The sequence below is a fragment of the Larus michahellis genome, chromosome 1, assembly GCF_964199755.1.
Source record: "Larus michahellis chromosome 1, bLarMic1.1, whole genome shotgun sequence".
Taxonomy (NCBI): domain Eukaryota; kingdom Metazoa; phylum Chordata; class Aves; order Charadriiformes; family Laridae; genus Larus; species Larus michahellis.
The window spans coordinates 135,016,339-135,042,530 of record NC_133896.1 but is presented as its reverse complement, the minus strand read 5'-3'; the positions used below and the strand labels follow the sequence as shown (position 1 = coordinate 135,042,530).

At 45.1% G+C, this 26,192-nt stretch overlaps 2 protein-coding genes across 5 annotated transcripts in view; one reads left to right on the top strand and one right to left on the bottom strand.

The window, feature by feature from the left end:
• The window catches only part of PDK3 (pyruvate dehydrogenase kinase 3), a 61,826-nt gene extending 58,041 nt beyond the window's left edge, over positions 1 to 3,785 (top strand). Inside the window, exon 11 of the mRNA XM_074604448.1 lies at positions 156 to 3,785. Within this exon, the coding sequence (XP_074460549.1) occupies positions 156 to 299 (144 nt within the window). The 3' untranslated portion in view covers positions 300 to 3,785. The remainder of the gene's footprint in view (positions 1 to 155) is intronic.
• Positions 3,786 to 16,025: 12,240 nt separating this feature from the next.
• PCYT1B (phosphate cytidylyltransferase 1B, choline) overlaps positions 16,026 to 26,192 on the bottom strand; it is a 33,138-nt gene continuing 22,971 nt past the window's right edge. For 2 of the 4 annotated variants that reach the window (XM_074604408.1, XM_074604418.1), the window contains exons 7-8: positions 24,508 to 24,696; positions 16,026 to 19,085 (exon numbers count right to left, since the gene is read on the bottom strand). In XM_074604408.1, the coding sequence (XP_074460509.1) occupies positions 18,879 to 19,085; positions 24,508 to 24,696 (396 nt within the window). In that variant the 3' untranslated portion in view covers positions 16,026 to 18,878. Of the gene's footprint in view, positions 19,086 to 19,701; positions 20,028 to 24,507; positions 24,697 to 26,192 lie in introns of those variants that run through there. The other 2 variants (XM_074604427.1, XM_074604435.1) reach the window with 1 other exon arrangement.

Below are 26,192 nucleotides of genomic sequence, written 5' to 3'. Positions count from 1 at the left end.
CCAAAGTACTTTCAAAATAGTGTTGTGACAACGTCACGCTTGGATAATTGAGATGCTCATTTGATACGGAAGTTGTAACTGTAGAACTCCCCAGAGTATCATCTCGTTCTTTGTACCTCTGATAATCTCTTACCATTGCTTTTGTTTTTCTGTAGGCCCTTTCAAGTGAATCATTTGAAAGACTTCCCGTTTTTAATAAGTCAGCCTGGCGACACTACAAGACCACACCTGAAGCAGATGACTGGAGCAATCCTAGCAGTGAACCAAGGGATGCTTCTAAATATAAAGCTAATCGATAATTTGCCACCTTTTGTCTCTGTTGGAGATGACCTCTGCGTTCAGTATAAAGTCTCTGCTTTGTTCCAAAATCCTTCAAACCACAATAGCTAATTACTTCCAAACAAAGACCTAATCAGGGCATTGAAAAATAGTAAGAACAAAGTGATGATTGGGACTTAAAGGAAGGCACTAAGCACGTTTGGTATGTGAATCCTGTCTACTTCACCTGAATATGCTTGGTTGCTTCAGTCATGCATTGACAAAAGGGATTGCACTGTGATGGCACTTAAGAATATAATGTTGTAACAAAAAAGATACTATTTGCAATGGCCAATTTTTATTTCAGTGTAAGGATTGGCAAGATGTGCAGAATCCCTTTTAATGGTGAATAGTATCTTGCACAGCAATATAGTATAAGAGAAAAATTCTAATGTAGTTAAACATATGCTTTGAAAATCCACTCTGCTGCATTTTATATTGCACAGTGTCACCTCTTACAGAAGATCCCTTTGAGCTCTTCAGATTTTATATCTAATGAGCTTATAAATGCATAGTACTATAAAAGGGTTGTGCAGCTTTAAACAGATGCTTTCCCCAAATTCCCAAATCCATTTGTCAAGTGCATACAAAAATTATGTTGTTTTAAGACATTGGGATTTCCACTTCTTGGTATGCACCTTAACGATTTTCTTGACACGCAAACACAGAAATGCATTTCTATACACTTTTCTTTGTTTTGAGGAAAGATCATAAGTAGTTAGATTATTTCTCCATACAAGAAATTCTGTCAACACAGGGGCAAGGGGTAATTCAGTTTCATGTTTATTGCCTGTCATTTTAGGGGAAGGGGGGGCACTGGGGAGGGGAAAGAAATGCTGAAAGGCCAGACAGCCAGTCATACAAATGAATTTGCCTTAAGCGTGTTGGTTGCTTGGAACCTGATTAGTTTAAAACCTGTAAATAGTTTGCAAAGTTATTTATATATTCAATGTCTGACTATAGTCTGGTAATCTGACTTTGTAGTGTATATAAAGATGTTGTACACCAGCTTTTGGAAAGTGTCTTTGGTCTAAATACATGAAACTGGAAATACCATAGAAATGGGAGGGACAAAACATAGCTGGTACCCAACCTAAGGAAACAAAAATCAAAGATTAAAAAAAGCTAAGTATTTTTCCCTTAAATTTATTGTAGGAGTTACTGCAGAGTATTAGGAAACTGTTCTTCACCAGGTTTTTGCCAAATACTGTTTCTGGTACTGTGGCGTTTCAGAAAAAATTGTGAGGTTTAGAAGTTCTGATGGTATCCTAGCCATGGGAATAAAGTAGATGAGTTGTAAGCAGCTCTGCACCCTCAGTTTCTCTTAGGTGTTTTGATATTTTTTTGAAAGATATTTTAGATTTTAGCATGGAAAAATGAAACTTGTTTACTAAAATGGGGGGGGAACTGTCTGATTTGTCCTCTCAATATTTATTTTTATAGAGAACTGATCTGTCAGATAAACAGGGAAATGCTGAGAAATTCCTAGATATTTAAAAAAAAATAAATCTGACTTAACGATAGTACTTTGCACTTACATAGCACATTTCATCAAAGGATTACAGAGTGCTTTGAGCAATAAGCTTCATATAGCCCCATTTCCAAAGAAGGGTCGTAGTCCTTACTTTGCAAACCCTTACTCTTGCCTGATGCAGTCGGTTCAAGAATTTGTATGTGAATAGCTCATGACTTTGCAGGGCTGGAGGTTCTGCGGGCTTCTCTACGCTGTACAGTTAAGTCCAGTTGGAGCACCGGGTTGTTGTGGCACGCTCTCGTACACCTCTCTGCGGAGTGCTGCCGTGCTGTTGAGAGGCGGAGATGCCAGGACAGTGTTAGCTGGTGAGCGGTGCCCTTCTGAGCCAGCAGGTAGGAAGAGGGAGCGAGCCGATGGGGCCGTCCTCTTCTGATCCCAAACCGGACTCGTTTGACCCTGGCTAAGGGTCTTTACGTGGCACGGTGAGGGTGTGATGCCTGTGGCCTCCAGAGCAATGATTTCCCATGACTGCAGGCACTGTTGCAGAGAAGGCAGATTGCTATTCAAGCGATACAGCTGTGCCGCTGGGGTGAAATCAGAGTAACAGCTTGACTGAAACAGCAGTTGGAAGTCACATCTACTAAAATTTAGTCACTTAACTAATGCCCTCATCCATAACTTCTTACAGTCTTTTAAATTAATTTCAAGTTGTCTGTGTTTCCTAGTAATCACAGAGGAGGGCTTGCTGAAAAATAGAAATTTATGATGAAACTTCTATTTTCCCAGTTGTGTGTGGTCAGTTTTTCCTAGAACATTACCTAAAACATTCCAAAGAATAAGATGCTTTTTGTAAGAAGCTGAGTTTCAGCTTTTGTTAAAAATTGTATTTTGAAGTAAGAAATCCTGACCTGGTTGCTTCTTTTTGGCTGTCTTCTTGTACATGAAGAGGAGAGGGAACAGAAAGAAAAGAAAGGATGCTGGCACATTGAATTTGTTTCAATGAAGTGAATATAAACCATGGAAGCCACTGGTTTCATTCCATGGAAACCATGGAGTGAAAGGTAAAGACACCATGGAGGGTGTTATGGTATATTGGTCATTTCACTTATTTATTCACAAAAACAACTGGCTGACTTCCAGGACTGAAGTGCTCTAGTACTTGAAAACTCAAGTCCCCTGAAATGGCACCTATTTCCAAGAACCCTGAGCATGTGCAAACAGCTCAAAGCAGCAAGACAGAGCACAAGGAACGTGTTTTCTTTCCATTTCCCAAGGTCTGTCTGTGGGCATTATCGTCAATATGAGTGAGAAATAACTTTTCTCCTCTCCAATCTTGTCTAGGGAGCCTGTGCTTTAGTGGAGATCCCAGGTATGCCATAAATTGTTCTTCACTAATTGTCCTCATGCTGTGTTTCTACGTAGGGTTATTAGTCTGAATATTGTTTTAGGAAACAACAGCAGCAGACCTTTGATTAGAAGAGTTTTTCAATGGGTATACTTCCAAAATGAGGGAGGAGGGGTTTTTAATATGGCCTGTTTAACTACAGATACTGAACTTTTTTCAGTTACTTCTACCTTTGATTGGAGTCTGTTATAACCATTTGTTTTAATATTAAATTATACGGCTGTTAATTCCAAACTTTCTGATGATATAAAAGTGTATTTCTTTTTTATGGATTTCAGATGTATGGCTTCCAAATGTTATTGCAACCAGCTTGTCTTGAGTTACAGGACACATAAATAGGAAAAAAAAAAGTTTTCATTGAAAATGCTTTATCTGTTGTGTTTAGTGATTAACAGAAACAAACTGGGCAAGAGATGTTTGCTCCTTGATTCCTTCTGAGAATTTACAAGCAAGTTCTATATGTCATAGTGTAACAAATAGTTTAACTTTTTTGTCCACTGTGCATTTTTCTGGTGTATGTGTCTTGACGGTAATCTATTAATCCCCTGTCTAGTTAATATTAATAGATACTGAAGTCTTTCCAAATCATATATATATTTGTGCTCCCTGCTCTTCCAGGCTTTGTTTTGAGGCTGACAAGGGGTCTTTCCAAGTCACCACTTGATGAGAAATATTCAGAAGATACTGAAATGCCTCTTGTACAACTCAAATGCAGTCTTTGCTTCTGTACTTGACTGTGGTGACCTAGGAGAGTACCGAAGAAGGTCTTCGTCCTGCTGCAGTTTGTGCTACCTCTTGGGCAGTGTTTAAAGCAGGTCCCTTGACACATGCTTAAAGAATATGCATATTAATTGTAGGGTTCTTTGAAAACTCAAGCTACTTTTTGGCTATGTAAATTACACTTGATGCTCCAACAGGATAACATACTTTCCTCTGTCTGTCTTTCTACAGTGGCATGTAGAATTTGCTTTGAAACAGCTGTTCACTTTCCCCAAAAAGTGAGCAGGAGTAATTTTTCAGTGTAATGCAATCTCCTATTTGCCTCCACCCAAACTTAGTGTTTAGGGTGAAATCTTGACCTCGTTGACGTTGAAGACACTTCCCCCCCGCCCCCCCCCCGCCTTTAATAAGCACTTCTAGATCCTTATGTGTTAGGTGTGGCAAAGTGCAAAGTGGTCTTGATTGATAGAAATAATTTTGTAGAAAACAGCCTAAGTGTTTATTGCTAGTATTTATCTCTTGAGGATAACCAGGTCTGATTTGTGCCGTGTTTGGTTTCCTTGCATGTTTCCTTGGTTGCCCTGTAGATGCTGTGGTTTCTAATAGCACTTCATCTCCTCCTCCTGACATACTCACCTGCCTATGAATTAATATATATTAATGTGATTTTGCAGAACTTAAGAGAATATGATGGTAAATGACAGAACAATGTATTACTGAGTTAAAAGGTGAGTTTAATCGCAAATGAGGAATATAGTTACAAATTGTGTAGCGACTTCAGGGCTGAATCTTGCAAATACTTGCACAAGTAACAGTGTATGAGAGTAATCCCACTTCAGTGAATCACTTCTCAGGATCGGGACTTAAGCCGTTGACATTAATTTAAAGCAATGAAGATTTGTGTGACTCAAGTGGCTTTCTAATTAAAAATAAATAAGAAAATTTAAACTTCATGTGCTTTAATTGCAGTATTATGTTGCCTTAAAAGATCTTGGACATTGGCATAGAGAACTTGTTTGTTTCTTAAATCTAGAGGTTTTTTTTAATGTAGTATCAGTGGGATTGCTGTGTTTGTGACACTTCTGACACTGTCAAACTAGTATTAATTGCTTTATTAAAATTTTTCCTTTGAACTGAATGCTGCCAAGAGGTGCCAGATTGCCAGTCCTTTGAAATTCGTACCCCGTGTCTGTAGATGGTGTCAGGCAGTGGCGGGGCGTGTTTCCCAGCGGCGCGCTATCAGTGCTCTCAGCTCTTCAGCAAGGGCTCCCCTTACACCAGGCACCTGCTGGCTGTCTCACACTTGCCATCTCTGCTGAACTGCTAACAGTGTGCTAAAGTTGTGTTCGGGTTTATGATGGGAGTTTCTGATGTGGGTGGACATCAAGTGAATTTGTTCCCGACATCGGTTATGGGACAGAAAACTCTTACTGGTGAGCTGGCCTGTGTTGTGCCTGGCATCCAAGAGGGAAAGAGGTCTTGTGTTGCCATTCCTCTGAGGTGGCATCATTTGAATCAACTGAACCTATAATGGAGGAGTGGGAAGTTAATTTTTCGTGAGATTACTTGGTGATGTTTAAAATTTAATTTTGAGTCTTCTGTAACTTGTGTTGGAGTTGTTTCTAGTCCAATACCTGTGTACATAGTTTATGTATACTCTTATTTTCCTTTCTTCTTTCCCTTGCTGACAAATAAAAAAGTACAAACTACATGGTGACATTTTTAAGGGACCGATTCGGTTTCACACACTATGGAGCTTAGTTCGTGATTTGGCAGCTCAAGGTCAACTACACGCTTGCCTACAGAGGGACGCTCTCAGAGCTGCAGTTGGGAGCTCAGGGTAGTTGTAGATAAGTGTTTTTGTTGCCTGTTATGTCACAAAGCAGTTTGAAATCCATGAAAACATACATTTGAGTGTTTCCATATCCGTCTCCCCCCCCAACCCCCCCAGGTTGATTCTTAATATCTCAAGCATAATTTATTTTTTGTCAAATTCGCTCTACAAGTATATATAAATGCAATTGCTTCTCTATTGTATTACTCTGAATTTTCAGGTACGTTTAATCTGATCTGGTTTGTATCAGACTTCCAGGTAGATTTTTAGACTTTCAAAATTCCAATGTCTTTCATAAATAGGTTTTATTCCTGTCAGATGTGAGTCTTAATGAAATGCTTGTTTTCACAAGAAACTCTAGTTTTCGTTCTGAAGTTTGGTGATTCTTATGGCATGAGACTTGACTTTTTGGGTTAAAAAAAAAAATAAACCCAAAAGTATTTTGAGATAAAACTTAATTTTCATTTCTGTATTCTGAGAAAATTGGGTTAACCTAGTGACTGTTGGCTTACTCTTTTTGACTGGCATTCAGTGGTCCTTTCTCAGAACATTGAGGTAAGAAAACTTTAGGCCTCTTAGTTATAAACTGCTGTTTCTGCATAACTGCCTAAAATAGAAAGTCTCTGGCAAGAACCCCAGATTCTCCTTTTTTCACTTTCGTAGAGGAATCCAGAAATGGTTATACTTTAAGACCATTAAGTCAAAACTATTATAAATTAAACTTAATTGGCGATTGAGAACTCGGGCATTTGAAAATACGAAGTAATATTTTAAAAAATTAAGTTTTGTTTCATGTTCTTTAAACTCTTGATTTTGAGGGAACACACAGGTCTATAAGCAGAAAAGGTGTAAGCAATGGCAAAACATGTAAGAGCTGAATTCCGGAGGTTTGGTCCCATCTGTATGCTACGTGTGTTTCAAACTTTGCTGGAATTCCGGTAGACTGCTGGGGTTTCACTAACTATTCTGTTATGTAAGTGTATGGGCTGGGGTTTTTTTCCTTTAGTTTGATAGCCCTTACTGCTGATCAAGACCTAGTAATTTATTGATTTAATAGTGTATTGGTTTACTATATCAACGCAAGTAACGAAGGGAGCATTTAAGGCGTTGAATCATCGTTGTGACTGCGGCAGCAGCAGTACAGCCTTGCAGCGCGTCAGGCTGCTGGCTTGCAGAGGTACAGGATTTAGAGGGACCGAATTGAGTGAGATGCTGAAGGTGGGGATTGAGCTGCCTATTTGGGCGCTGCGGACCCTTCCTCTGAAGTGAACAGAGATGAAGCCTACAGTTTTAGCCACTTCCTGATATTTCTGTGGAGTATGATGTTTCCTTTGATGCCCAGTGTTACTAAGGATTGCCTCCAATTCATCCTTGCTGCTCAGAGTTTTTGATGGAAGCAGCAGAAGCTTCTGCAGCAGTTTGGAACCAAAAGTGAGTTATTGGAGATTTCTGAAACTCCGGTATGTGATTGTTCTGGGTACGTCAGCACGGTTTGTCACCACACATGGATTTCTTTGAAGCATATGAGCACCTTCTGGGTTTGGTTTTGTGTTTGGTTTTTTTTTTTCCCTGCTGTATGAATCTCCCTAAAGCTGATGTTTCTTGGATTATTCTCAACATCTGAAATATCTGTTATTTTATAACACCTAAGACTTCTACCTTGCAATTTCTTCAGCTTTCCATAAAGTTTTAAATGCATTCATAATTTATTCAAGAAAATGAAAAAAACAAGTTTCTTACTAGGCAATTCTGGAGAAGGAAAAAGCCTGGAGACCCAGCTTGCTTGACTCATTAACTTTCTTAGTACGTTGTAAGTGAGACTCCAGATGGTCGGAATTTTGCTAGAACTGAGATAATTTTCTTTCAGATGAAGAATTTATTTTAAAACTTCAGACAAGAAGAAATCTGTGTGTTGTACTTTCTCGCTGCTTACCACTTGCCATGATAGGATATTCACAGGAGCTGAGTGGTTAATTAAGTAGCTCAAAATTGCAAAGTCTGTCAGCAGGTACCCCATAGTACTTGACAGTGGCTGTCTGTAGAATATGAAGCAACTAGTTGCAGCAGCAACAGTATACTTACGACGTATGGCTCTAGGACGCAGGCTTATGTGGGAGGACAATTTGCAATAAGGAATCAGTCTCTCATTGTACAATCCATGCCTTTTTTTTTTTTTAGACTGTTGTAGATTTATTCAGTACTTAAATTTGTTACTTTCAGTGGGAAGACAAGTCTTGCAGTAGACAGTTTTTAAATGAAATCAGGCATACAAGATATGCCAGGCATGCTTAGTAGGAAAAATTAAACTTTTTTTCAAATTAGCTTATATTCATCATCTAAGGCTGTTATTACTTTAAACTTTTGCATCTCTTCTAGCAGTAAAAGTAAAATTGAGTGTAGTAAATAATGCCTGCTGTATTTTGTCTAAGAGCATCGGACATTCAGAAAAGTCATTACAGCAATCTGAAAACTCATCTCACCTGGTCACTTGAATATTTTTTTTTTATGTCTTCGGCCCAAACTATCCTCCTTTGTGTCTCAGTCCAAAGGCAACGGGCATGTTGCTTTCCTTCTACGAGCGTGCAACTTGGACACTTGATTTGAAAGTTGCAAAATTATTTTCCTTCTCGATCTGCCACTGTGGATTCTTTTCTTGAAATTAATAAATAAGCAGGCCCCTGTAAAGATGCTTTCTTTTTTCAGAAGAGAGTTTCAGTTTTGCCAGTCTGCAGGGTTACGTGTTGATCTGTGTTTTGGTACTCGAAACCTTCCAGAGCTTCCTTACAATTTTTTTGTGGTTGTGAAAACTGATGGCAGCTTGCGCTGTTGTGGGATGTACGTCGTTAACACGTAGGCGCCATCCTCACGGACTTCAGGCTGTTGGTGGTGTGCCTGGCACCTGCTGCGCTTTCTGGGAGCACCTTCCTCGCCTGTTTCACTTTGCTCTTTATTCTTTGGATAATAAATCTCTTTGTAGGCGTAAGCATACTTGGTATGATCCTTGGGGCTGTGGAGGACCAACACTCACGGCATAGTTAGGTTTGCGTTCAGGTGAAGGAACCTGGGATTTTGTGTGTGCGTGTGAGTCGTGGCTGTGCCGTGGCTTCTGTGTCTCTAGACGTTGGTGGACTAAAGGTTAAAGTTTTACCACCAGGGAAACAATATTCTTTCCTTCTTTATTTTCAGATATGGGTGTCCATTGTCAGTATGATGCAGTGTGCTTGAAAACTGCCTGTTGAAAACGTTACGCGCTAAGTGAAATGGCCACGTCCTCTACATTAGAATGTGCAAGTTCACCAGCTTTACAAAATGCTCTTGGCAAATAGCCGTTTGTGATAGGTGAAGAGGTTGCAGTTACGTTTTGTTACAGTATATTTAAATACCTTCTGTCTTGCTGTTACTCTGTGAACTTAATGATGGAGAATGCCGGCTTGCTAAATGCTGGCTTGTTCTACAGCAAAAGAACTGAAATTTCTAGATTTTTAATGGCATGTAAAAGTATTTCATCAAGGATCTTGATACGCAACTGTCAGTGCTCAAATATATAATTCGTCTCTAACTTTTTGTTTCTCGACAAACAGTTGGGTAAAACATGCAAAAAGATCACCTCGGGCACTTCCCTATAGATATAATTTCATCCAATGAACAGGCAAAGTCAATTAGTCAGTTCCGGGGATGGCATGGTAGTACCACCGCTCTTCATAATGGCTGTGTTTTAATTAGCTTCTGTGTAGTACATCTCTATGATTTTAATGACAAAATGACTTGAATTCCCAGAAGCTGGAAGTCGAAAGGTGTCAGAATAGAGGTGCTTGACCTCATGGCATTTTTTTTTTTCTTGCATTTCTTTAAAAGATACAGACTATGAGCTTGCTGGTGTTTTCTGACGGTTCTCCGTGTTCTCTGTGTGTCTATGATACAAGTATGTGCTGTGGGATGGTTAGAGGAAAAGGTACTCATGAGCAGGGGGAAGAAAAATAGTAAATTAAAAAAAAAATCACCCAAGATTTGCTACGCTGTTTGGATTAATGTTTAATTTGGAACCAGCTATTTTGGTGGGACCCTTGTTAGTTCTTGTGCTGGATATGCATTATGCAGTTTTCTATTTGCACATGAACAGTATGAATATTTTAAATGTTCTTTTTCTTCTTTTCTGGAATAAATGCACTCATCTGGGAGAGGCCTTTTAGAAGACCAAAGTGCAAAAAAACCCAACCAACCAAACACCGCCAAAACCAAAAAAAACAAACCAGAAATTTTCTCTAAGGGGTAGTTTCATATTTTGTTTTGACACGCTGGAGGGAAGGGATGCCATCCAGAGGGACCTTGACAGGCTGGAGAGGTGGGCCCATTCCAGCCTCGTGAAGTTCAGCAAGACCAAGTGCAGAGTCCTCCATGTGGGTCGGGGCAATCCCAAGCACCGATGTAGGCTGGGCAGTGACTGGCTTGAGAGCAGCCCTGAAGAAAAGGGCTTGGGGGTGCTGGTGGACGAGAGGGTCAACATGAGCTGTCAGTGTGCACCAGCAGCCCAGAAAGCCAACCGTATCCTGGGCTGTGTCAGGAGAAGCGTGGCCAGCAGGTCAAGGGAGGTGACTCTCCCCCTCTACTCCACTCTGGTGAGACCCCACCTGGAGTACTGCATCCAGCTCTGGAGTCCCTACTATGAGAGAGATATGGACATGCCGGAACGTGTCCAGAGAAGGGCCACGAGGATGATCAGCGGGCTGGAGCCCCTCTCCTATGAGGACAGGCTGAGAGAGTTGGGGTTGTTCATCCTGCAGAAAAGAAGGCTCCGAGGAGACCTTACAGTGGCCTACCAGTATCTTAAGGGGGCCTAGAAGAAAGCTGGTGAGGGACTTTTTAGGGTGTCGGGTACTGGTAGGACTAGAGGGAATGGATTAAAACTAGAGATGGGTCAATTCAGACTGGACGTTAGGAAGAAGTTCTTCACCATGAGGGTGGTGAGGCACTGGAACAGGTTGCCCAGAGAGGTGGTGGAACCCTGGAAGTGTTCAAGGCCAGGCTGGATGAGGATCTGAGCAGCCTGGTCTAGTGGGAGGTGTCCCTGCCCATGGCAGGGGGGTTGGAACAAGGTGATCTTTAAGGTCCCTTCCAACCAGAACCATTCTATGATCCTATGATTTGGCACGTAATCATGTTTGCAGCAGTGCAAACTGAGGACACTATGAAAAATGAAACTAGTTAACTCTTAAACTGATGATACAAAAGATCTTAAGGATGGCCAAGTAGCAAAGTACCTGGGTTCCTACTGGTTTTATGCATTAGTTTTTAGCTTTTTCATTTCAAAGCCAGTATGGCATGTAGTATGTTAAAATAACACAACCCTGTTGGTATTCAAAGCTAGTCGCTTGTGAAGAGCAGGTTGTAATTAATCTACTTTTCCTAAGTGGATGATGGCTTTGCGGTTCCCAGTTACTTTATTTTATGGAAAAACAGGGTCGGTTTGTAGGGCAGTACGATTAGAGAATGATAGAATAGGGTTTAAAAAGTACCACAAGGTGCTGAACAAAGCTGTTTCTAGAATTGGAAATACGTGTGAGACTTGAAGTGCGCCGGCAGCCCAGTCAGTGCCGCTGTGTGGGATTTTCCCTTCGACTGTTCCTGCCTTGTGTGCTTAGGCACAGGAGTAATTGTTTTGAGATAAAGGACCATTTTCTTCTCGATTAGCCCAGTTAAATATTAGAAGAAAAAAATATATATATATTGCTAGGCTTTGTAAATGTGAAAACTGTGCCTTGCAACTGTATTTTCCCTTGTTTCCCAGAGTTGTTTAAAAACAAAATAGCCAAAAAATCTTTAGACTCCTGGATTCCCAGCTTTCCCTTGCCAGAGGTTTTGGTTGCACCCTTTCAGCAAGTAGGAGAAGTCACTCCCAGGGGTTTAGGGTCTTACTGCTCTGTTTGATCCCTTGGGACCAAGCTTGCCAGCCGGATGCCGAGGCAGCACCTGCCGACCCTGATGAGCTGCTTCGAGCCTGGGGGCTCACGGCTGCAAAGGAGGATTAAATCGGGGTCTGGGCACTGGTACGGAGCCTGAAACAGCTCATTTCACCTGCCCTCGTGGACGTGGCTCTGAGCAGGAGCTTTGCTGCACCCGCAAGTGTGTCCTCTCTAGATCAGGGCATTTCAGGCTGCTTTAAAAAGGGAGAATCCTGGTTCTTTCCCATGTACTGTTGAAGTCACAGTTAATGGCAGAGACTCGGGCAGAGTAGGGGTTTGAGGTGTGCCCCCCTCAGATGTGTGTCTGGGCTCCTCCAGGCATTTTCGGGCTGTGCTGTGGTTATTTAACATACTTTGCTGGGCAGCAAAAGGAATCCCCCCTGCCTGTGGAGATGAGACTTACCCAAAACCTAAATGTAAATAGAAAGCTGAGCTACCAAAATGATGAGAGGAAAATGTTGTAAGTAGTCAAATCCTCGTGACTCCACAGAGGTTGCTTGTTTCATGTATAGCACAGACCATGAAGTATTACCAGAGAGATTTGGGATCAATCCCTGTGACCTTTTGATCCTATTAGGGGACAGTTGTCTTTTTGTAGGGTAAAACTGCCTTTTGCGAAGAATTCAGGAGGAGGATCCTTCCAGAGGCGTAACTTTCTCCTTAACTATGTTTTGCCTCTTTATCTTCAGATTATATTTTGCCACGTCCCAGTACATGGAACAGCCTCTTGGGTTTGTGTGAAAGGCAAAACTGCCTTACTTAGCTCGTGAACTTGCAATTCACTGTTTCTCATTGAAGGAAGGATGGATGCTGTTGGAGAGAGTATCTGAAAAGGGATGGAGATACCAAGCGTGAAAGAACCGTTTGAACTGAAGAAAGGCATTGGCCCAACCATAAACTGGTCATGGGTAACTACTAAGGCAGGGAAATTCAAGCGTGGGTTTTTTTTTTGTTTTGTTTGGTTGGTTTTGGTTTTTTTTGAGGAGCTGGTTTTAACGTGGGAGCCTGCTGCACGCAGCTGGGAGATCCTGCAGGGTGACTTGTCATAGGAAGAGCCTGAGTTGTTGCTGGAGCCTTGGTCCCACGTTCCCCAATTAGCACAGCGAAGATGCATTTCCAAAGGCTTTCAGCTGTTTTTATTTTGCTCCGTATCTGTCTCCTCTCCCTCAGGCGGAGCTGTGAGGCACAGTGGTCTTGATTTCCGTTTGGGTTAGAAATGCTAATGCCGCTCTTCCTCACGTGCACCGGGAAGGGGCTTTCCCTGCAGAAAGAGAAGGCCAGAAAATATCCGTGTGCATCTGCTGGGGAACACGCGTTGTATTTTGAGAGGAGAAAAAAAATATCTCTTCAAAATAAGATCAGAAGAGGAGCTCTTAAGAGAGCTTGCTGCCTGAAAGGGTCTCCACACAAGAGGCAAAGCCCTAGGTCCATTTTCGGGTGCATTTTCATCCCTGTTTTAGGAGGAGGTCAGAGGTCACCTGCACCAGATGCAAGTGAAACTGCTACTTAATTATGTGCTGTCATAGAGGACTCTTTTCCCATTATGGTTTATTATTGCCTGGGGTTTTTAAGAGCAAATTTGATGTAGTGTCAGACCCTTCCTTCCTGCTGAGCTGAGTTGATGGGCTTCGTGTTGATTCAGGGCACCTTCTTGTTCCCGAGGGGGTTTGCCCTGCACCCAAACAAGACACGGCACTGGGGACCCACCAGGCAGCTTCCATTGGAAGAAGTCATTCTCCTGAGACTTTGGAGTGGAAAAGCAAGGATTGCAGTTGAGAAAGCAAAGCCCCAAAGATGTGCCAAGGGGGATTTAAACAGCTTCACCTTGTTTAGCGAAGGCTTTGGACTGGGGAAGGAGGTAAAGGACCTGCCACCACCAGTGTTGGATTTGAGCTGTTTTACAGTTGTCTCGTAGTTTCTCTTGCAGCGTTATGTCTCTGGCCACTTGTTGAGCAAGGTGTGAAGCCTGTCCTGCCTCCAGGCCAAAGTCACCTCTGCCTTTTCGGGGGGGGAAGGTGGAAATGAACAGCGTGATTTCCAGTGGCATGACCTACAGACCTGAAAGGGAAAGCTAGGTGGGCAAGGAGAGCAGCGGCATTCAGGAGACAGCAGAATCTAAAGGGTGGGTGTCAGGAGGATGGGACCAGGCTCTTTTCAGTGGTGCCCGGGGACAGGACAAGAGGTAATGGGCACAAACTTGAGCATAGGAAGTTCCACCTAAACATGAGGAGGAACTTCTTTACTGTGAGGGTGGCAGAGCACTGGCACAGGCTGCCCAGAGAGGTGGTGGAGTCTCCGTCTCTGGAGACATTCAAAACCCACCTGGACGCGTTCCTGTGCAACCTGCTCTGGGTGACCCTGCTCTGGCAGGGGGTTGGACTAGATGATCTCCAGAGGTCCCTTCCAGCCCTACCATTCTGTGATTCTGTGAATGGGCTAGGGATTTATTGCAGCCATATCCTTGACAAATGGTCCTAGCTCTGAGCCAGCCCCCTTAGGAAGTCGGGATTCCTCTGCGGCTTTATTTGAAATGCTCATTTCCTATTGTTAACTTTGTCCAACTTCCAGCTGTCAGTAACTGTTTTGTGCTATTCTAAATATTTTCTTGAGAATCGTGTCCTTACAATACTTGGAAATAATTTTTAATACACACAAAAAATTATAATTGGTTTTTTTTGAATGTTTGATTTATCTTTTGTGAGCCTTTTGAGTTAAATCATCCTGGTGAGTGAGGTTACACGATGTTGTATTTTATGTCTAAATGATGGAAGAATTTAAACCCAAGGAAGTACTGTAGATGTTTCGCAAGCGCTGGCACAAGAGCTCTGCCTTGTGCTTCAGAAAATCACCTCTGCTTCTTCAGTCACATTTCAAACATTCTCCTGCCTGTTTTATACGAGCTCATACGAATTTACAGTGGGGACTTTCCAACCACCTCCAGTCGTGCTGTTTGCGAGTGTTTTCAGGGTTTCTATGGTGCAATGAAATACCAGTTACGAAATTAAATACTACAGGACTTAACGTTTGCTCCAAGTCTAACACGGCGCTTGTTTGCAGCGGAGGGAGGAGCTGCCACAGGGTGCCACAGCTCTTGCGTTGTGTCACCGTGCCTGGGAGGGCCCGACTTGGCGATGGCTCATGTTGTCCCTGGTGTGAACAAGGCTCCCCATTGTCCCTTCCCCGAGCGCTGTCAGCAGCGCAGGGGTATTTGTGCGCAGAACGGGCACCTGAAAAGCGGTGAGATTGTGGGCAGGCGTCGGGTCAGTCGTGGTGCCTCTGCACCACGGGGCTGTGGAGGCAGCTTGGTGGCGAAACAGAAGCGGGGCTGCAGACAGGCGGACTGACTTTCCTGCTCCTGGGAGCGTACGAGGATGGCTCATGATCTCCCAGGTGATGCAAGACGCTGCTCAGAACAGCCCCAAATCCATCTTAAGTGATAAAGCTTGTATTAGCAGGCAGCGTTTTGATGTGGATCCTGTGCCTTTAAATAGTTTCTCTGCCATGCCAAATGACTTGGAAATTTGTTCTTATTCTGCAGTTAAAAGTACCGTAGCTGGGAAGTGCTTAGTCCGCGCCTGCTGGCTCGGCTCTGCCCTGCCTGAGGCTGGACCGACAATAAATAAATAATGTAGAAAAATCTTTTCTACAGCCGCTGCAGTAATAATCTCTTTCTTACAGAAAGGACAACACGGAAAGAGTGCAGCAGGAACATTCAGGCATCAGACTGACTTAGCTGGAGGAAGAGTAATGTCCAAAGGCCGGCGTCGAGAGTTGTCCCTGTGGCTAACGTTTGCTGCTGCGGTTGTGCAGGACTGCGGCACAGCTGCAAGCCACGTTGGCGCACACAGGAGCATCGCGGCCGCTGCTGCTGCTGGGGACGGTTTTCAGAAGCAGAACTAGGATGGCTGCAAAAGCACTGCCTCTTTCCTTCTGCTTTAGAAGTAAGAATTAAAATAGCGGCTCCTGATTCCACTGCGCTGGGGCAGAGGGCAAGGGAGGGCTCAGACTTGCTGGTGTCTGAGGCTGCGCCTTGCCAGCTGAGGCAGCGTCTCCCCACCTTTCCCTTGCAGCCAGAAACATGTGAGCGAGGGCAAGGAGAGAGGCGATCCCCTCAGAGCCGACCGCAGCAGTAGTGACTGGAGCAGCGGGATTTGGGGCAGGCTGCAGAGGCCGCTCTAGTGGCGTTTGTGGGGTTGTAAAGCCCTAGGGTACGAAGGATGGGGACAGCAAGCACTGTGCCATCAGTGGGGGCTACGCCAGGCCTTGTATTTATGTGTCCAAAGGTGCTATAAATGAAGGTGAGAGGCAGCAGTATCTGTTGTACGCTGTTTATTTTTCCCGTGGAGCTTGGCTAATAAATAGGACTGAATTAAAGCAACGCTCATGAAAAATAAAACCCAACCATGACTCAGAAGTGCAAAATTGCCCTCTACGTGTCCAGAGGCAATGAGGTTCTGGTTTGCTGGAGACAGCACATGGGTATTTGTGTCTGTACCAGCGGGGCAAAGGCTTCAGCTTATTGATATCCTAAATGTGAAAGGACGTCTGGTACAGTGTATGGCTTTGTCGCTGGATAGCCACCTGTGACTCCGAGAAACACCTTCTGTTAAGAGGTCACTGGCGAGTTTTTCTCCAGTTCCTATTTACAAGTTGTGGTGCTGTCTTCCACTCAAACCACTGAACGAGGGCTGCCGAACACTAAGTGCTATGAAATTAAAACAAAAAAACCAAACAGTAAAAGCCAAGAACAAAAACCTGCCCACCTCCATTGCATTTGGACATGGCTCGTCGTATGAACAGCACCAGTAGAGAGCAGACGGTTCCCGCGGTGGAGGAGTGGTTTGTGATGGGAAGACTTAAGACTTGCAAAGGATCAGAAAAACTAACGAGTGCAACCCAGGTATGAAATTACAGTAACAGGTTGCCTAAGGCTGAGAAAGGTCTTAATTGCACCGTGCCATCGGGTGCACAGCTGGCGGCAGCTGGACTAGCTGTGGCTCTCCCCTCACACTTTCTAGTGAAAGCGGTAGTTCACCCTGTTCCCTGCTCATCTTTTTGCAGCTCTGTGAAGAAGGAACTAGCTTGACTCCAGAGGACAAAGCATGCCCCAAGGTATGATGTGCTCGGTTTTGTGGTAGTTGGAGAAGTGTCTGGCAAAGCGTTCCCAAATAAAAATCCGTTACCCCGTAGTGGGGAATGGATGACACCTGTAGGGAATGAACGGAGCGTGGAGTCTATTTGGTGCCTGGTACAAGGGTCTGTAATTTCCCTGCCTGGTAAAGCACCTGGTAGGGAAGGAGCGACGGGAGTTTGCCTACTAGGTCACCCAGTGAGGTAAGGGTGGTAGCCTGGGGGGGGACAGCTGCCAGCAGGTACTACCAGCCCGTGTGCTCAGGCACCCGGGTGTCTTGTTCCTTCAGCTCTTTCCCAAGGGGAAGGCTCAGAGCCTTCCCTCTCCCAGTGTTTCCTGTGCTGCCTGTGCAGAGAACCAGCAAATGCCCGCAGCGGGCTGTGTGTCCACATGGGTTTGCAGCTCCAGGCAGCAGTGGCACAGTGGCCTGAGGCCTGTGCCTGCCCGGCTGCTGGCGCGAGAGGCAGGCAGCAGCAGCCTTTACCTTGCTGGCCTGGCACCAAACGTGGCACTGGGATGGAGAGCCACCAACGTGCCCGTGCACTGAGGCAGGCTTTGCCAGGCAAACCTTGGGACAAAAGCGCATCGTTGCTTCACAGCCCTGCCGCAGTGATGTGGGCTGGGTGTTTCCGCTGGGTTTCTGAGCTGTGGGGCAGGGTAGCCCTTGGGGACTGGGTGTCCCCCATGCTCAGAAATCCTGCAGGTCTGCAGCCACCTCACCAGGTGCCGACTGAAGGACCGAACGGTGGAGCTGTACGGCAGCAGCTCTGGCTTTGCCAAGCTGGAAGGAGATCAGGTAGTGCATCGAGGGGAGGGGGAAGCTTCACTCCCGCTACCCTTTCTGTGGTTCTGCTTAGGGCTGTGCGGGGGTCATGGACGGAGAAAGAAAATCCCCATGCCTAATCCTGTTTAAAAGGTTTCCATTGTTTTTTTTCCAGCTTTTTGTCCACATTAGGGTACAGGAACAGCCTCAGGACCCCTGCGGGAGCAGAGTGTCTGTGAACACGTCTTGTTTAGAGTTTGGGAAATTTGTTTAACCCGCTGATGAGTAGCATGTGAGGACAGCAGCGCTCCTGTGCTCGTCCTTTGGTGATTCGTAGCTGGGAGCAGCAGGGTTTCCTAGGAGGCCACGTCCCCAGACCTTGGCATCCCACATGTGTGTTCTAGAATTCACCAGTAAAAATCACCAACGTCTTCAAACTCTCTATTTCCTACAACAACACATTCCAGCTAGGGCTGTCTTCTCATTGACTTTCTTGCCTCCAAAGTGCAAAGTCAGGGGAGCAAAACAGAAGTTATCAGGTCGCTGTTCAGGCACTGGGAACACGGAGAGCGATTTGATAAAGCAAATACAGCCTCACTCTTTACATACGCCCCGTACAGAGGCTTAGTCAACAAGCAGCATTCAATAGCTTGAGTATATTAAATGGATTTCTGCCAACTCAACTGGAGAACTCTCCATTTCGCTGGCATGGTTTGGGGTCTGGGGCAGATTTCATTCAAAAAAAAAAAGGTAAAATTTTATTTCCCATTTCTGAATGTATTTGCTGCAGCAATGCCATTCCTTCACGTGCCAGAAGAGCTCGAGGTTAGCAGGATCCAGTACAACTGCATATTCTCCATCCGCAGGCCACAGCCGTCACTGTGTGCTGGGTCCAGATCAGGAGCCGAGCGGGCCCCTCCTGCCAGCCCCACCTGGTGCAGAGCTCCCCACCAGCCTGGCCTGGCCACAGCAGCCGTAAGCAGCAACGCATGGACAGGAACTTGCACAAAGGTGTATGTTTTTCTGTCAGTCCCCGGTACCGTGTCTGGCAAGCACTGCTGGCTGGGCCTCCAGGCACTGCCAGAGGGTGGGGATGGGATAAGCTCTTCCTGAGATCTCCCTCGCTGTGCTCCGGGCCGTTTTCGAAATCTTCTCCCAGAGCACGTTCCCTGCTGTCAGAGATACCCCTGATGTTCCTCACGCTTCTCCCCATCCAGTGGTTGAGTTCGTAGCTTGTTCTTCTGTCTCATGGTTAAAAAAATAGATCTTTGTTTTACTTTTCATCCTCATCTCCCTCACTCATGCTACTGAGGGAGGCAGAGGCAGCTTTTGGAGAAGAGGGAGGGGAGGCTTTATTGAAGACCCAGGGTGGAGATGGAGAGCGGGATGGAGAGCGGCCTCGCGTAGGACTGCTGTTTGGGCTCTGCCGGGGCGAAAAAGCCTGGAGCATTCGGCCGCTTCGTTCCTGGAACATTTGCTTCTGCAAAAGCAAAGTGAAAAGATGCTCTTTGAGTAACGCACAGCGGGGAAGGTATGTCTGTGGGCAGACAGGGGCTGCGCCGCGCCGTGCCTCTCCCCTGGGGAGAGAGCAGGGAGACAGAGGACAGACTTCTGCTCTGAAGTGTGGCCAGTCCAGCCCACGTGTAGCCTTCGCCTCTTCTACTGTGCTCACAATAACCTGTTTTTTACATGGCAAGGATTTGTCTTAGATTGGATGCCCCTAGTGTGAGAATGCTGTGTGTATTGTCCTAAGCCAGCTAGGGGGAACTCCCTTTGGATTGTTTGTATGTGTTGGTCACGCTCTTATCTCAAAAAGTCAGTTTTCTGACCGAAATCCCAACATTCCTTGTTCCCAGGACCTTTTCCTTTCAGCATGCTGGGATGGACCACCCATCTGCTGCTGAGCTTCCTGGCCAGCACAGCCTTTTTTTTTTTTTTTGCTCCTTCCCTTCTCAAGGGAGGCAGCCCAGTGTTTGCCGAATACTGGCGGCCACTTCCCCAGCTCCCTGGAGCATGCACCACCCAAACCCTAAAACTGGGGGTGGGAATGTCAGAACTCGGGTGTCTTTGTTGAAAAGAGAAACACGTGCAGGCTCTATGTTCTGCTTTGGGCTTTATTGTCATTTTTGCTTTGTAAAGCTGAGTGAAGGCTTGCCAGAGCTGGTGGGGTGGAAGCGACCACCTCTTCAAGTCAGGCAATCTGCTACACTAAGGCATGTGCCGCTACTTGTTAGCGCCTACGTGGTCTTGCGTTAGGCTGCCGGGCTGGGTTACAGGCGATCTGGCACGTACTGCGCAGCTGCTGCAGGCTTCACGTGGAAAATGCCAAATGTGAGTTCCTTGCTGCTCCTTCTGGGGATGGGGAACAAGAAGTCTCAACCTTGGCTGGAGTACTGAGGGTCGGATCGTCGGTGATGCTCGGCTGGAACGGAAGAACCAGCCCGGACAAAGTTAAGTTGCCGCCCAGGTCTGAGAGCAAAATACTTGTGCAGAATGTATTCTGGGTTTGCCTGCTTGGGCAGCTGCAGTCCACAGATTTTCTCAGCTTGAGTTTTCACTTTGTTCCTCCTCCCCTTTCCTCTCTGCTCTGTGATGACCCTCCTCCCAGCCAAGGAGCACGTGGCTGCCCGTCTTGCTCTTCCTCCCCCTCTTTGAAACTCAGTATTCCTGGCCAGCGGAGGGGCAGATGCTAGGTTTTCCTATCAGGTTTCTGGTATCTGCTAATCCTGGGGCTTAACAATCAAGCAGAAATACCTCACTTAACTGTTCCTCTGCGAGCTCCCTCACCCAATTTATAGCTCTTATCACACTGGCCTTTGTTAACTTAGTTTTAGAGGCTGGATATTGCTGCAGTGCAGAATGACAGAACGGTTCCTGTCTGGAACTGTTACACAGCGTGTAACTTACACTACTGCTAGGTCCAAAATAGTCAAGACTTCCTAAAAATCTCCACAGTTAGCAGATGGTGGCTGCTTCTGATAAATGATGCCAGGAAGCATTTGGATGGGGGAGGGTTTCTGCTGCTGAGAGCTGTGGGAATGTCACCAAGGCTGGCAAAGCACTGGAGCCTGTTGAAATTCAGTGGTAGGAGTGAAAAATTTCTCTTTACATCACAGAAATTGAGGTTCTGTTGGCTTGACTTAGTCTGTTTCATCCTCTTGCTTGACGATAACCCCCAACAAAAAAAAAATGTTTGATATGAAATATCTTTTTCCTGGCCAAGCAAAACACTTTGACTCCCTCCTGCCCTCGCTGCCTTACCAGCCACTCCGAAAAGCTCAGTGACGTTGCACTGCTTCACAGTGGCGTGATACCGGCGCTGGCGGAGATCAAAGTGGCCCAGCTTGGCTGGTATCCTGTGTGGCAGGAGCTACTTGACCGTTCCTTGGGCCACATGGACCAGGGATGGAAAGGAGAACCCCACCTTCCTGCTAAGGCCCTCAGCCAGGCTGTAGGACACCTGCTTCAGCAGAGTTTGTTGCTGGAACAGGCTGGTGCACTCACACCTTCAGCGGGGTAAGTGCCCACCGAGTCCGAATTGCCTCCTGCATTAGTGCTTTAGCCACCAGGCTGCTGGCTACAACCACAACTGCTGCAGGAGGAGGAGGAGATGGTGTAATTCACCTGCCCCCAGAATGACTCTTCCCCTCCAGCTGTGCTCTAGCAGGGTCAGTAAGTCATGTCCTTCACAGGCAAGGTCTTCCTAACTCGGGGAGGGTTAATGGTTTCCTTGAAGTGCTGTAGTGTTAGACAAGGCTGGGTGGGCTCCGGACCTTTACCAGAGGCAGGAAAAGAATGTCAAAGCCTTGGTTCAAGAAAATTCAGGTACACCCAACCAGTTTCAGGAGATAACGCTTTGCTTTTAGCACACTTGCTACTGGGCAAAAACGTTTGCCTATTTTGGAATTTTATTGCCTACACGTTGATACTCCTTTGCTTTACAAAACAAGTGCCAGTTGGGCGTTACGGTGGACGGCTGCTTTCTGCAGACTTTCAAGGCTGTGCTGAGGTCCAGGCTGCGGACACATGGTGTGACCTAAACGCCGGCCCTGGGTTCTAATTGCAACCTGTAAGATTTATCTGAGCCCCAGCTGATGTCTGAGGTGATGCAGCTGTTTCCGAGAGCAGCCATCCCCCACTCCATCTGTGCATCGAGTAGAGGGAAACGGGCCCTTTGGAGGGACACCTCGTCTCCTCCCAGAGGGACACTGGCAGGGAAACCCTGCCCTGTGAGTCTTGATTTCTCAAGTGCAGCTGCCTGCTTGTATGTTCAAAAGGAGGTGGAATGAGCCCTGCTGCTTTCCATATCTGTGGAGCAGCGTCTCTACCATGAGGGCTGCACAGTGGTCCTCTCTCAAGCCAGGACAAAAGTTTCATGCCACGTTAATTGTGGTTTCTGACACCTCTGTGACTCTCTCACAGGAAAAAAGTGCATACAGGGGATTGCACAGGTGGGCAAAATTGGCAATGAATTATAGACATCTTGACATTTGGAAACTGACACTTTGACCTTTTTCACAAATAGGCATTTTTTTTGTGGGTTACATAGCCCTTCTAGAAAATTGATGCTAGCATGAAACATACTATAATAATTATTTGTGAAATAATAATAGCATATTAATGGCATGCAAATTACTGATCTAGGAATCTAGCATGCCCATAAGGATTCTTGTACTTTTAATGTCAATATTAAAAGCAACATCTAACTAACAGTGATAAGGCAAATTAATGTTAATAACAGTTTTGACACTAATAGCAAGTTATCATTATTTTAAAAGTCTTTCTTGTTGCAAGGCTCACACTGCTTTCAAAAAAGCCACACCACCTCTCAGCTCGCTGTCACTGACGCTTTCCCTGCCACACTGCAAGGAGATTTCACTCTTGTACTTAGCAAAGGTCTCTTGTGATTGCACCAGAATTTTCTGCTCCGTGGCTGGGACACTAACTGAGTAAACAGGAGGCCACCCCCACCCCTGCCTCTCCCCACAACGACCTTTGCAGAGCAGTTTTCGTCTACTTGCATTTAGTAAAATCTTTTATCAGCACAGAGTTTTTAAAAAATGCCATCAGTGCGCAGTGTTGAGTGGGCAGAGCCACGTAATGGGATCAAGGCTTTGAAATTCGTTTCCTCTCTCCACGCAGCCAAACTCATCTCACCCCCCCGTGGGTTTCACGTGCTCTGGTAGCATTAGTTTCATTTCTTCAGCACCTGTGGCCACAGGACCATCCCACACGGGGAATACTCGCCAAGCTCCATGGAGAGTAACTTGCAGAGGAAGCATTCTTCATGCGGCTGTGGTCAATGCAGGTAAACCTGAGCTTTTTGTTAGAAGAGTTTAACCTCTTCCTCTCCCCAAGGAAGATGATACTGTCAATTAACAAACTGCTAAATAAGCTATTTGTTTGTGTGGCTGGGATCGGTGTTATTCAGAGAGCACCTGCCTTTGCATGGGACAGATGTAGCTGTAAGCAAATTATAAAGATGCAGTCTCTGTTCTGAAGCCTTCACAGCCTAATTTTAGGCTTTTCTCAACTGAGTGGTCATCAATACGGCAAATCATGGCACAGAAAAGATGAGAGTTCCAATAGTTATCTGCTTCATGCTAGTCCTAAACTGTGTTTTCTGTCTTTTTGCCTCAAACTGTAATCCGTGAGCAGTTAAAGCCTTGCACAAGCCTCTCGCAAAGGCTTTGCTTTCAAGTGAGGAGGGAGCTGCCCGAGTGTCTGCATGCCACGGTCTGAAAAGGCACCTCTGAAGCATCCTGCTGTTCTGGGGGATTATTTGTCTAGCTCTTACTCTGCTCCCCTCAGTTCACCCTGCGTTACTCGCTGCTCTCCTCTGTGCTTGCTCACGTTTCCTTGAACCCAGCAAAAGCTTTGCTCAGAGCTTGCAACTAGAGCAGCACGTCTGAGATGATGCCTCTACTGGAGGGTCTGGCTGGGGCCTGGGCTTTCACCAGCACACAGCTCTGCATAGATCTTGTTGGAAAGGGACTGACTCCCAACTGGAGCTGGTCTAAGGTCTGTTCGAACAAATGGTTAGCTTTTACATTCAAATTAAGCTTTGCTACCTGTTTCAGTGTAGCAAAGGGCAGTAGTACAAGAAAACAAAGCTTCTCAAGGTTTGGCAAGCTATCCAAACTGAAAGATGGGGGGCAGGACTCTTGGGGCTCGGAAGTGTCACTAACTCCCCACTAACTCAGTGCATGACTTTGGTTTGGGCAGGTAAGGCCCTGGGGCTTCTCCCCAGAAGGATGCTGTTACAGACTCTCAACTGCCTGTCTGAGGCACCTGGGGACCTTTGGTAAATGGGCTCTGTGGAGCCAGCAGGTACTGAGGAGAGCTTCAAAAGTGCTTCAGTTCCACCTGAGCCTTCCCTGCAGTCATTTAGATGAGCCTGGACACTCAACATGTAAAATCATTTCTTGGAACTTTAAATCAGTAATTTTTAAAGTTAGGAAGCTGTCATCTTCTACTGCTGAGTACAGAGCATGAAGAGAACTACCAAAAAACTTGTCAGTGTCCCTGTTTCCCTCACCACCTTCAGTGTGTAATTCCTCCCCGATGTCCATGTGGTCTCATTTAGTGCTAATGGGGAGAATCGGCTATATTAGCCTGTTTGCTCGTGTGTTGCTGTTGTGCAGCTCTGCTGAATGCAGTATCACATTCAGCATTGCACCTTCACAAAAGACAAAAATTATCCCAAAGAAGCAACAGCCAGAAGTGGGAAGTCCTCCCGCTGCAGTATTGGCACGCCTTATTAGATTCAGCAAGCAGGTTTGGCATTATCCTACTGTGCTGTCTTTCAAAACAAAGACTGCAGCAAAAGAATCTGCTCTTGATCTGCATTACAGAAGATAAATAAAAACTACTCAGATTTCCTGGGATGGCAGAATACCTACCCACGCTCCGTCGGGTCCAAACAGCTCTAAAAAGTTGCCAATAAATTCCCTGGACTTTTCTTCCCATTTCTGAATGAGGTCATGGCTCTTCTCTTCCACCTTGTAAACAAATTCTTTTGATTTTTCCTCCACATTCTTGACTTTTTCTTTCATTTTGTCCACTTGGTTTTGAAAGCGGTATTTCTTCTCCTGTTTTAAAAGTGTGGACAGAGATTAATATATAGGGACTTGGAAATAATTAGCCACTGACAGTTGAGAAGAAAAAAAATTGCATTAATGTATCCTAATACATATGGCCTTGGTTAACTATTGCCACATTATTTTTATAGCTGCAAATTTAACATTTGTGGAATGAAGTGCCAGAAGGTCCATATTGAACAGACTGTCTTGCGTGATCACTGTGTTTAATCCACTACATGAATCTTCCCATATTTTCAAACTGAATGCCCTTTGAAAATCATTTGAATCTTGTGAAGGATATAAGTGAGAAATTAACAGCTCAAACTTAAGCAAAAGGCAAATGTCCCTGGGTTTCTGAGCAAACACAGCCCACTGCTGACTTGCCAGTCGGGATGATAACTGGGACCAAAATGTCTCTTTGGTTGGATTTCTGCAGAGCAGAAGGAATATTCTCTTCACCTCCGAGCCTGGCTCATACAGGAGCTTCTGGCTGCAACACAATGATGTGCGTAGGCCAGCAGCTTGTGGCCAGCAGACTTGATAGAAAAGAGAGCAAACTCCTAATTGCAAAGTCACACAGAATACAGAGGGACAGAGAAAACAACAAAAGGGGGCTAATGTCGGGCCAAACCTCTAAAATACGTGAGGGTTAAAGGGCTTTTGTCCTGAAATGCTCCTGTGCACCTCGAACATACAGGACACACTGCAAACTAATGCTGTGCCCCTGAAGGTGTAATGGTCTCTGTGGAAGCACAGAGCACTATTGGCTTTTAATTTCCTGTGAACTTCATTTATTGGGCACTTGAATTTACTTTTAAAACATACTTTTTAGTGCTGAGGTGGGTTTTATTCTAGCTTATGAATTGCTAGAAGAACCGTCTTTGCAGGCCACAAGGCCAAACAAAATCCTCAAGGTCCAAAGAAACTGAACTCACTTTGCACCTAATTGGTGACCAAAGAGCTTTTCCTTTAACAAGGAACCCAGTGCTTTTCTGTCTTGATGAAATCCTACGTTTTTTTACTTTGAAACACAAACAGCCTCTGGTACAAATTAGTATTTCTGCATTGAAATTACTATAAGCTAAATAACCAAATGCCAGGAGGACTTTCAGGATATATCATTGTCTTGTGACTGGGGGAAGTATACCTTATGCAACAGCTCTTAACATCAGAGTCTCTAAAGGACAAATTTGAGAACCCCTAAGGCATCCAGCAGGCCTTAATTTAAGGGACATTAGCAATAGTGATCCTTCTAGGTAGACTACTTACAAGCAGGATTTTTTTTAGAGATTTTGTAAAGACTGAAAAAAAGCACAGTGAAATAAATATTTATGCCCTGTGATCTGTGATTTATCTGCCAGACTTTAAAATAAGAAACAAGTAAACAAAACCCTCATGAAATGACACAATTCAGTCCTTCACACAGGGGTTTCCCAGTTCCAGGGAAACAGGGGTAAGTCATCCTGAGAGCCAGTCCAATCACAGGGAAGACGTCAGCAATGTGG